This window comes from Plodia interpunctella, chromosome 14 (genome assembly GCF_027563975.2).
Source record: "Plodia interpunctella isolate USDA-ARS_2022_Savannah chromosome 14, ilPloInte3.2, whole genome shotgun sequence".
NCBI classification, from domain to species: Eukaryota; Metazoa; Arthropoda; class Insecta; order Lepidoptera; family Pyralidae; genus Plodia; species Plodia interpunctella.
This window is the reverse complement of record NC_071307.1, coordinates 7030222-7042680: the sequence shown is the minus strand read 5'-3', so window position 1 is coordinate 7042680 and position 12459 is coordinate 7030222. Positions and strand designations below refer to the sequence as shown.

Genomic DNA, 12459 nt, shown 5'->3' with positions numbered 1-12459 from the left:
ATTTACGGAAATTTTCCTCTTCAAACGTTAAGAATAAAGTTTTAACTAATGGCTGAACTGAAGTGAACTTTGTCTGTTTTTAAACGAGCGATTAAAACTGCAAAACTAAAATCAAGTTTCAAGAAATTAATTACTTAATTTATTTCTTTCTGGTGTGGAGAGCATCAGCGCGTTTCATGAGAAGTAGATTCTCTTTTAGATTAAGTATAATTAAAATAATGAGGTTTAAATATTTTTTTCATTTTTACGCCGTTTCTGAAGTAAAATACCGTTCTAATTGCACTGAAAATCATAGAAAATAGCTTGAAATGTGTGTTTTATCTTTATGTGCAGGTATATAATATGTATGTATATGCCAGTACTTTGTTTAGTACATAAAAACATTACAATGAAGACCGCAATTTTCTTTATGTTGGTTGTGTTTGCCGTATTTTTGGATTCAGGTATGTAAAAAAATATTGGTGTTGTACTACCTATTGTAATTTTTTATAGGTTGTTGGTAGATAGTCATCTAATACATTAAAACATAATCTAGATTACTAAATTTAAATTAAAATAAAAAATAAATTACTTAGCTAATACTTCTGCATCAAAAAATGGCAAGATTAATTTGCAACTGTAACTCGTATCGGGCCATAACATTTTAATTGGAGAGTTCTAAAGCGGTCAATGGTTTTAAACCAACTAATACATAAGATATATACTTAAATAAGATATAAACTTATATAATATCTTATATAAGTATATATCTATACTTATATAAGATATATACTTATATAAAATATAAACTTATATAATATATGTACTTATGTAAGATATATAGTTAGATAAGATATGCACATACTAAGCAAAAGCGTCACATAGTAAATTCACTTCAAAAATGAAACTGTCGGCATGGGTTTCATCAGAGTGACGATTCGAATTAATATTTACGTAAATGCAAAAATAAGGCAGAACAAAAAAGGTTAAAATTCTCCGTAAAAATTACGCATATAAAATGCACAACACAGCACATCAGTAACAGAGGAACTAAACTAAAACTCAGCACGTTTTTCACAGTAGGATTTTCATATCTGGTTAAAAAAAACGTACTCTGAACAATTCAGCAGACTGTCAGTTTGCTAGCGTATACACCCAACACACTCCTTGAATATTCAAAAGTATTTCCGACACACTTTCCCAACACTTGAGTATATTTCCCGCAAGAGATGTTGCCCTATTATTTTTATTAGCATTCACATTTGTTTATTTCGAATTCAATTTTGCCATTCTTGCTTTTTTATCTAACTTATTACTTTATTTTTGTTAGGAGTTTCTTCCGTTTTTAGGGTTCCGCACCACCAAAGGTAAAGATGGAACCCCTTCAGGATCATATTGCTTCGATAAAGATGCAGTTGAAGATTTTAAAGTTGTGAAGTCATTTTTAAATTAATTGAGCCACGAACTCTCAAAAGGTGCTGTGGTCCAACTATTTTTAAAGTCACTACTAAGTACGGAGGACTGCTCCGTACACAGTAGTGTACGGAGCAGTTGGACCTGATGACACACACCTGACACCTGATGACTTACTGACTGACATAACTGACTTCGTTATCCGTCTATATCAAGACCGCTATGATATTTAGTTGAAATTTATATAAAATGAAGGGATCTCTTTTCACGGGGTATACGGTTACTTAGAGTGGTGATTTTTTAGGAGTAGAGATAGTTGGAAAGCTGGAGGGTGTCCTAGGCTACTTTTTGTCGCGGGCGGAGCGACAAGCAACAGCTAGTAAAGAAAAAGAAAACAAAAACTGTATACAAGTATGTAGTCCATAACGAATCTATTTTATGGAACCCGTGGTGGCGAGTCCAATTCGCACTGACCGGATTTTTAATGTTCCACTCGTAAAATTATATTCGGTTTTTCACAGCTTGTTCATAAACGTTTTATGAAATGTTTGATTTTCAATTTCCTTTAAGAATAAATTATAGATCACAAAGCATTTTCTATTCTTTCTTGATATCGACAATTAATAGACACGATATTCACGTGTATATTTATTAGTTTCACTGTAATAACTCACTAGAAAATAAAAAAAGAAAAAAATTATTTATATTGGCTTTCCTAAAAGAGATACATTAAGCTGTTCTTGGTTTATAATTATCTTGGTTTGCTTGGATATAGTTTCAACAAACAAGGCAAATAATTTAGTTTACTTATATAAATATTAGACGTCCGCCCCGGGTCCGCTCGAGTAAAACTGTAATAAAAAAGTATGTTACTCCTGAAGGTTTAGTCTGTCTCTGTGCTCAATTTTATCAAAATCGGTCCAGTAGTTTTAGTGTGTATTCATTAAAAAAGCTACAAAAATATAAATCTTTTATCTTTATAACATCACATATAAAAATTGTATCATTTATCTACGGTTAAGTGATACAATTTAATAAAAATTGTATCACTTATCTACGGTTAAGTGATACAATTTAGATAAGTGATACAAAAATTGTATCACTTATCCGTAGATAAGTGATACAATTTTTATCAATAATTATGTTATCTCATCGAAAAGGATTAAACAAAAGTTATTAATATGTTGTGAAAGTATTTTCAAAAATATCTAATTTTATTTCTATTTTATATCTATTTTTCTCGGCCAAGAAATATACTCCATAATTAGTTGTTTGTTGGAAAATTTCCATATTTAAAGGACGGAATAATTTTAAGTATAATTTATTGTCAAACAACAATTTAACGGAAATAACTTGATGGAAAATATTAGAAATTATTTCCTCTGTGTAGGTAATTGTATGTTCATCAAATATTAATTTGCTTTAATAACTACAAACACATTTGTATACCAATCTGACTCATGTATCGTTTTCATTGACCACCACTTGCTTTCGGTGAAGGAAATCATCGTGAGGAAACATGTACACAAGTTGATAGTTTAAGCTCTCTAGTGTGTTGCGACACTAGATGTCGGTAGGTAGTCGTAAAAGCCATGTCAGATGACGGGAGCCGCACACCAAGAGTCCTTACTTGATCTATGACAAGGAAGTATGGTCATACAAAATTGTTGTGTAAAATATCAACAGATGTTTTTTTTGCCAGCAAATAGCAAGAAAATGAGTAAGAAGAGCAAGAACGATGGAGCTGGTGATGAAGAGTGGCCTCACCCTGGTTCCGTAAGCGGGTTCGAACCCCCGGCCATGTTCCAAGAAGCTCCAAAGTTACAGCCACTGGACAATAAGGTAGAATGACACACTTATCAAAACTAAGGCGCACTTAATGCTAAAAGCATCCTTTACTGACTAAACAATGTGATCTTGTATTGAACAACTACCGCTAAGCTTCGATCTCTCTGATGTTGAATGTTTGAAAATTTAACATGAAATTGTTCTTTTTTTTTTTCAGAAAACCTCCACTGGATCGTTTCATAATCGGACGCAGAGCACTCATAGTCGAAGAAGTCGCAAACACTAAATATTTTCTTAGAAACGAAACTTGTACAAAAACATTACTGTTTAATTTCTGTAAAATATTTCATTGTGCACATTTTTTATTAATTTTTCTTCTCTCCGATGATGTAAAAAGCAAATATCGAAATTGGCAATAAACAGTTTCCAGTGTCATATTGAGTATTTATTATACAGCCTAGTAAGCAGTAATTTCAGTTCATCATCATATCAGTCAAATTCCTTTTCTGCATATTGCACGAGGATGATAAAGTCTTCGATCGTATCTGTTTACGACAAATAAGTTTAGACAGCTGCTGAAGGCCGTAATATTATTAAAATAATTTGACAACATTCAACGATAGATATACAACCAAGTAGATATAAACATAGAAGCATGCACATTTTACACCTAGAACTGTCGAAAAATATTTTTGAAAATAGGTACAAATATTTGCTTGCGCTGGAAATCGATCTCAGGATGATGGGCGGAATGTGAGTTGTGACCACTACAGTCATTAATAAATAAATAAATATATTAGGACAAATTACACAGATTGAGCTAGCCCCAAAGTAAGTTCTAGACTTGTGTTATGGGATACTAACTCAACGATACTATATTTTATAACATATACATATATAGATAAACATCCAAGACCCGAGACAATCAGAAAAAGATCTTTTTCCATCATGACCCGACCGGGGATCGAACCCGGGACCTCTCGGTTCAGAGGCAAGCACTTTACCACTGCGCCACCGAGGTCGTCAGTGAAGTTATTAAATAAATTTATCTTAGAACGAATAATCCTGCTAATGCTGATGGACTAAAATTTAATTAAAATAAAATAACAAAATATGTACCTAGATTATCCTTTACACACATTAAAAAGAGAATGACATGATCTGGAATATTTTAATTTAAGAAAAATACTTATATAAATAAACTAAATTTATATCTAAAGAGTTCTTAATAAATTGTTCAAAATCCAAGTATTTAGTTTAGGTTGGTCTTTATTCTTTTATTCATTATTAAATGCGATGACCCAGACATTAAAAGAATCTAAGCCTAGACAAGATTGGCGTAGGTAGTCTCAACATTTTTATCGTTCTTTGTAAAATATTAATTTATGTATTTTTGTAAACGTAGATAATTCATTTTGATCTTTTTGACCATTCATCAAAGTTTATCTGAAAGGCGATGAGGTTAAGGGTGAGTTGCACCATTCAGCTTGACGTTGACTCGCGCGCTGCTGACGTTTAGATAAAACGGTGTACTTTGCGTTTTTCTGCGCATGTTAAAGTTAACGTCAAAATCGACTTGCAACCCACCCTAAATATATAAAGGTAGAAATAGTGCCGATGTTTTTGAAATAAAGTTGATATTGAAAATCATTGAATATTCATTTTGCGACGTAAAAAGCTACGAACTTGTAATTGTAACTTAGGTTTGATTTATTTAAAATGTTAAAATCACGTTCACGTTCACATTGTCAAATTATTGTCGATTTACCATATTCATAAACTATGGCGTAGATGTGACAAATTCACTTTAAATATATGGATATTTGTAATAATATGGCAAACAGCCTGTCACAAACACATATAAAGCACTGTTTTTTTACCTACAGGTAATAATTGCTTTTCTCTTTTTCATTAAACTTAATATAATGGATGTTGAAAGTTATTAATGGATTGATCCCCAAAGTTTCTGATTGTTTTATATCAGTGGTTTTATACGTTTATGATTGGTTGCATATTCCAGAATGGATTATAATGGGCTCTGTCTAAGATAATTATCCTATATACATTATATAAAGATAGACATACATAAGGACAGACAGACAGCGGAAAGAGACCTTGTTTTAATGAGTAAGGTTGTCACTACATAGTATTGTAAGATAGTTTTTCGCTCATAACTTACTCGTGTTATTATCGATATCTCGGGATCTAAAATCTCTTCATATAGTTATATCTAATATGCTCATTATACACGCTGGCATCCAACGTAGTAGGCGCTGTATTAATATAATACCTATATATCGAAAATGTTCTTTAGGCATAACAAGGACTATATTAATAATAAATGAGGCTATTTTACTTAGATCAATATCATTTTTCTCAGTATCATTAGATTTTCAAAAGTCAACGACTACTTGAAAAAATATTAACTAATAAGTTCCATCCGTAATACTAATATTATAAAGAGAAAAAAAAACGTGGTTGTAATTAATAAACTCAAAAACTACTGGACCGATTTTCACGAAATTCGCCACAGAGATAGACTTAAAGTTCCGGAGTAACATAGATTAAAATAGTCTGTTCGTAGTGAAATGGTCCTAGTATGGGAGGTCTGAAAATCATCGGACTTTTCAGAATCTAAAGACGTATTTTTTATGGGGATACGGGGCTTCGATTATTAGCAGCCGTGAATGAAACTAAGGACGTGAGAAATGTAAATTAAACATAACGCTGTTTAATTACAAAACTCGATGAAACCACTTCTTGTAAATGTGTGCAGTGCAATTTGAATCATGTTTAATAAAGTACAGTTACCAACACAATTTGTGGAAAATTCGCTTTTAATACCCCTGCTCTGTGGTCCTTGCAAGTCAACTTGACTTGTAGCCGACTGTACAAACGAGTTCTCTGGAGACTAAAGTGTGGTATACAACTAATTAACTTCATTGAGATGTGTTGTTTTTATTTTGTTTGTTTGTTGTTTGTTTGTAATAACTTTATTGCATGAAAATAAGCACGTTAATGAAAATTAATACAAGAAAGATACATTGTACAACGGCGGACTCATCCCATGTAGGGATCTCTTACAGTCAACCGGCGATAGGTTGAGAGGACATGTATACAGTAGCAGGCTAGTCAGAAGTAGGTAATAACGTACAACATGAACAGAGAAGACTATAAATTGTAAGAAAATAAATAAATATACTTAGGAAAATTAAAATCTAAATAAATAAATACATAAATATATATAACAATAACAAAAAATACATAAAATAGATATAAATACATATTATAAAATAACATACAATTATAAATACATATTAATACTTACATACAATTATAAATACATAATATAATAGCCTAAATGTTAGACGTGACAAGAGAGGACTTAAGAAGTCTTTCTTTAAACGAGTTTAAGGAAGGATCACTCTTAATATCCTTAGAAAGCGAGTTCCACAGCTTATTTTACACAGTAGAGACAGATAGATGAGCTCTTTATTGCACCATTTACAGAGCAATCATAAGTTATAACTAGGTATTCATAATCTATTCTGTACATTACTTGTGTTATAACCTGAAACGACCATTAGATGTGAAAAAATTACTTAACACACAAAAAGCAAAAACGTACATAAATTCGCAAAAATCACATTTATCTAACAATTTAAATGAAATGTGTAAATTCCTTTGCAATTTCAAAAGTAGTTCATGTATTTTGAATTACGGTTTAGAGCAGTAAAACAGAGTTTTATGAGTATTTCATGCGCCATTACAATATATACATGTCGTATGAATAATCCCATACGATATATAATAGGCACCTTATAGCTTTTATTCAAATACAAGTTTAAATTCGGGGTTCCTTTAATCCTTCCTTTTACTCTTCAATCAGTGACCTCCAAAGAATACCTTGGCCTTCAAGATTAGTGCAATTTATATAACTAGCCGCGCCCTGGGGCTTAGCTCCCGTGGGAATTTCTAGATGAAAAGTGTGTGTTATTCCAGGTATATTCTAGCCATGTACCAAATTTCATAACAATCGGTCCAGTATATTTTGCGTGAAAGAGTAACAAACATACTCATGCATACACTTATCCTCACAAACTTTATAATATTAGTAGGACAGGTTTGCCAGTTGACAGTTAATAATGCTGTTGTTAATACACTGTATTTCAATGGATTACAGTAGGAGTATCATTACTAAATATTATATCATCATGCAAAGAAGAAACCGCACAAAAAAGAAATAAAATTTTATTTATTAGTTAGGTACCAAGATTTTACAAAAATAAAAAAAAAACTGACACAATGACATGCCATTTAGATAATACAAGAATATTAAAAAAAACACGTAATCGCGTCTGGAACTCTCAAAAGGAAACGAAAAAATTTCAATTAATACATTGGCGTAACTACAAATACTGATGGCAATCCGAGCTTTTGCGACTTTTGTCTCTGTGTCATCTATAAGGATGGACCATATAGACTTAGTTTCTGTGTAACCTGTAAGGATAGATCATATAGAATTTTGTCTATGTGTAACCTGTAGGGATAGACCTATAGAAGCGGTGAGGATCCGTCCGCTGTGATTAAAAGGTCACAGGCTCGAATTTTACTGGTGGCACATGAGTATACTTGTTTTTCCAGTAAAGGCAAAATATTGCGATGAAATCACTTTATAGTTAATAATTGATGAAGAACGCATTGGCGAACCACTAATATTGCCAAGAGTGTCGTTGTGTATGTTTAATTTTACATAATGACCACGACAGCCATAAGGAATATAAAGAGTAAGAAGGACCCTATAAGGAATAAAGACATGTGTATCTAGTACGGAGGAAATCCCCAGTTTAAATAGCTGCCCAATCAGAGAGCGTACTCCAAGTTGAAGGACACGTCTTGTTCTGATGAGTTTTTCTTTTAGTTCAGAATTTTGCCACGAGTATAGCTACGCCACTGAGCTCAACCTTCTATGACGAGACATGAATATATTTTTTAGATTACTGATCGGATGCAGTAGTTGATGTGGGTGTTGTTGTCGTTGTCGTTGTAGGTGCAGTTGTTGTGCTGGGAGTTTGAGTTGTTGATGTCGTTGTAGTTGTAGTTGTTGTTGTTGTTGTTGTTGATTTTGTTGGCTTGAAACATGATGGGTCGAATCCTTTGCAGAGGATGCAGAATATCTATGGAGATAAAAAATTAAATTCGTGAAAAATCTAGTTTTACCAGCTCGTATCTAAACTGCTTAAAGTTGCGTCTTTTATTTAATTAAATAAATCTGAAAAATACAATTTAATACCATAACATCTAAAACTTTAATATAATAAATACCTAATTTGTGTAGACTTTATATGTATCAATTTTTGATTCCCACCCTGAGGTTGACTGGAAGAGCGAGCTTTAGCGATAAGTCCACCTTTTTGCCTTTCTGCTTTATGTCTTTGATTTTTTTCTGCACTTCGTTGGAATATTATTATTATTATGAATATTATTATGAGTATTGTATTATATATTATACATTAATAGAAAAATATCATATGTTTATAGAAAATTATCAGTCCACGCACAATAGATGGGGCCATCTATTGTGCGTCGTCCTAAGTATAATCCATAAAACATGGAACAATTTTTTAGAAGCAAAGATTTTACTGATTGTAGATATATAGAACTCTAACGAGGCAAAGGAACGATTCCCTAGACTCACAACTACAGGAAGATTTATAATTTAAAAAGATTTATGTTTGACAAAATTAAAATTTTCACTTCTAAGAACGGTCGTGAAACAAGAAAAGTCTTCTGTGTATCTTGGGAATAAGAATTAGCAATATTAAATCATTGGCTAATTACATTCACAATGATTTAAGAATTCACGACTTATGTTTTATATTATTGTGCTGTTATACATATATTTTAAAATAATATAAAAGTTATAATACCGTGTCAAAAATATCAGAAAATGCAATACGTATATGTAGTTCTACTCTCTCTGCCTACAAAAGAATAAAGTATAACAAAAAAGCTACTCGTACTAAGCAGATTTTAAAAGCCCTAAAAACCATTTAAAATCGCCCTCATCTAATTACCATACTGACTTAATTATCACTCTCTCATCACTGAAAATTGGGCTGTGATTTTACAACCACCCACCTTCCTAATATTAACCGTCTTGATAATGCTATTATTACCTATCAGCTGCCTGAGCTATATGTTGTTGTACGACATGGATAGGTGGATTTAGTGATCCTTTCTAGGGCGGAACCACACTGTTATTAACTCACGATAGTGATAAATAGCGAAACGCTAATTCGAAAGTGATTTTACGTTTTACGTTCAGTGAGTTAACTTATTTTCAAATGAAATAAGTCTCCCCTTGCACTGTTTTCAATAGCCCTCGTATAGTATATTAACCTTATTATTAACAATAGGTTATTATACTATACTTCAAGTACATTTTACACGTCTTCAACTATGATAGAGTAGACATAGCCTCTCAAGAGCTAGAACTCGAGGAGTCCCTTTTTTCTGTCTGTCGTTGTTGGATTCTTATTCATAAAAAGTTATATAAGTAGTTAGGCCAAGGTCTATAGGCAGAAAAGAGACAAAACGCCACTATAATAAAGAACAAAATACTTGTTAAATCGGAGTGGAATTTTCACCTGAGAAACGTAAAAGTAAAATGTGATGGCTAATACCAGCTAAATGTCCCCACTTCTCAGGCGGATTCTGCAATAAATCGCGAAGCAGAAACAAAGGGGCGTTTGAGAAAATAATCATATTACCAATTTTATTTCCCAAGATAAGACCAAATCTTCCATTTTTATTCCGCTATATGTTTCTCCTCACAAACGTAAATATTATGATCTTATCCGCATCCTCATTGAGATGAAGTTCGCGACGCGATGCGATGCGACGCGAAACGACATTGGTCGCATTGTAGACAATTCCTATTATTCATAAAACAAGTTAAAACATATTTTAAACTAAAGTATATTTTTGTCTCTTTCTGGCAATGGCAAATGTTATAGAGTATATAGCGCAAAACATATTTTACCTAAAAGTATGCTTTAACGTTTTTATGAAATGACTGTTTGTTGAGAAACTAAACAGGATACAGACGTATACGACGCATTTGACATTTTCGTATCGCGTCGTATTTAACATATTCCCATCGCGTCGCATCGCTCATTTTGTCTCAGAGAGGACAACGCCTTATGTATTTGATATCACCTTATTAAATTTGGCTTGTCCATAATCGCCACAAAAGTCTTGGATTCCCCCTCTCACTTCTGGAAAAGAAAATATATTTAGCAATATCAAGATTAAACAGAAATATTTAAACAAAATTTGAATAAGTATTAAATCCATAAATACAAAAATAATTATTCTTTTTATACTACCAAGCAGGCAAACGGGCATGCGGCCGACTTGATGGTGAGTGGTCACCACTACCTATCAACGCCTATAACACCAGGGTGCCACGCGCGTTGCTTACTTTGTGGCTTAGTATCTTTTGCCACAACTATTCTTGAATGTTTTCTATTCTTTACAGTACAATGCAAGCCCTGCTGTTTGACGGCAGAAATGGATGAGGCAGAGGTACCCATGTAGAGGACCTCTGTACCAAGGTAAACCTCTGGTAATTAAAGTTAAATTGTACTTTAAAATAATAGCTACCTACTAACAATTGGAACCACAGCTCCGAGCGTTTTGCGATCGTCCTAACGTTTGACGCCGGGTCATCAATTCAAAATTTTATCGAAGCACCTATGCGGTTTAGTCGTGAAAACATGACAGAAAGACTTTCGCATGTTAAATATACCAATATTTAACATGCCACAAAAGTCTTGGATTTTATACCAATAAAATAGTCGTATAAGTATAGTTATCTACTTTAACAAATATAGGTATATCGTGCAATTCTCGTATTACAATTTGGACTATAAAATCGATGATGTCCGACCGTATTTGGTCATGTCGACAATGTGCTCACATGTGGTTTATGTAGTCAATTCAATAAATAATAACGACAATCTGAGTAAGATTGTAAAACATTTCTTTTAATCTTTTTCTCGATGCCTCTTGGAATAAATCGAACTCATATTTGCATTTGTTACAAAGAATTAAATCGAAATGAGATTATAATTTGATCCTCTTTTCGACTAAAAATAAACAAGAAGTAAGCGATCGGATTTTTGTATACATTTTTTTGCCTAATTGCTTATTGAGTCTTCAATTTCCCATTTTTAATTGATTTTCTTATACGTTATCGTAATATCTTGAGAAGTGTTTTGATTAGATTTTAAAAAATATGTTGGAACCAAAGAATATTCAAATTAATTATAACCAAATCAATCACTTTGTATTTATATGACATTTTCACACATTCCTCTTAAAGAGATGACATAAAAAAAAGTATAAATAATTAGAAGAAAACATATGTTTTAGTTCATTTCAATGTATAAAATTACAGCGAAAAGCGAAGTAAAATTGTATCATATTGGAAAATAACGATAAAAAACCAGCAGAATGTAATTAAACAATTAAATATCTAGTTAATTGCTGTATCTTTTTGAATAAAAGTTGGAAATAAGATAATTAGTAAAGCTTTGTTTGGAGATAATTAATACCTTTTGTCTTCAATTACCCATTTTTATAAGGCTCCATTTATTTTACAATTACTTACATGTTCTTCAAAGGGCTGTGGCTAAATTTATTGTTCGGCTTCCTCGTTATTTAAGTTTAAATACTAAGATAGAGAGATAACAATTTTATTTGCATAAGAATTAGATATATATTTCTATCTAGATATCTTTCATACTAGATAGAGATATATATCTTAAAATAATAACAAAACATTGCATGCGTGACGTAATTATGAATATGGAAATAACTCCGTGATACTAGGCGTGGATTAAGTGTTTCAGATAATCTAATCTTCTTATAGAATTATAGATAAATAGATTAATTTATGTGGTGTAAATACCTATTTAGTTTGGATGTGATTGACTGAGGACGTTTTTGTTCGATTACGCAAAAATAATTACATTTTAAAATTCCGGTTGAACGGAAATTTGATTTTATAATATTTAGCTTCATTACCTATTACAAATATAGAATGAATGAGAGATATACAAAATTCAAGCTACAAGAATGGTTTTATTTGAAACAAAAACTTGCCTGGTATATATACTGAAGAGACGCATTGTGTAAAAATCAAAATTGTGATAATACAAAAAGAAATTGTGCAGGATGCCATGGTAGCCAGACAGACGTACCACAATTGAA

At 32.0% G+C, this 12459-nt stretch overlaps 1 protein-coding gene and 1 long non-coding RNA gene across 2 annotated transcripts; one reads left to right on the top strand and one right to left on the bottom strand.

Annotated features, from left to right (window-relative positions):
- Positions 1 to 343: 343 nt before the first annotated feature.
- Positions 344 to 3615, top strand: LOC135309851 (uncharacterized). Its single transcript, XR_010370080.1, has 3 exons — positions 344 to 443; positions 3095 to 3234; positions 3398 to 3615. It is a non-coding gene; the product is annotated as an uncharacterized LOC135309851 (long non-coding RNA).
- Positions 3616 to 7415: 3800 nt separating this feature from the next.
- LOC128675314 (uncharacterized) lies at positions 7416 to 12459 on the bottom strand. Its single transcript, XM_053754633.1, has 3 exons — positions 12352 to 12459; positions 10402 to 10460; positions 7416 to 8357 (listed from the first exon to the last, which is right to left on the bottom strand). The coding sequence occupies exons 1-3, from the start codon at positions 12428 to 12430 to the stop codon at positions 8178 to 8180; spliced, it is 318 nt and encodes a 105-aa protein (XP_053610608.1). The 5' UTR covers positions 12431 to 12459; the 3' UTR covers positions 7416 to 8177.

Coding starts and splice junctions, on each gene's coding strand:
- LOC128675314 (XM_053754633.1), bottom strand. CDS start 12,430: ATGGCATCCTGCACAATTTCTTTTTGTATTATCACAATTTTGATTTTT. Junction 10,461..12,351: donor CTCTTCAGTATATATACCAG/GCAAGTTTTTGT, acceptor TTTCTTTTCCAG/AAGTGAGAGGGGGAATCCAA. Junction 8,358..10,401: donor GACAAGCCAAATTTAATAAG/GTGATATCAAAT, acceptor TTATCTCCATAG/ATATTCTGCATCCTCTGCAA.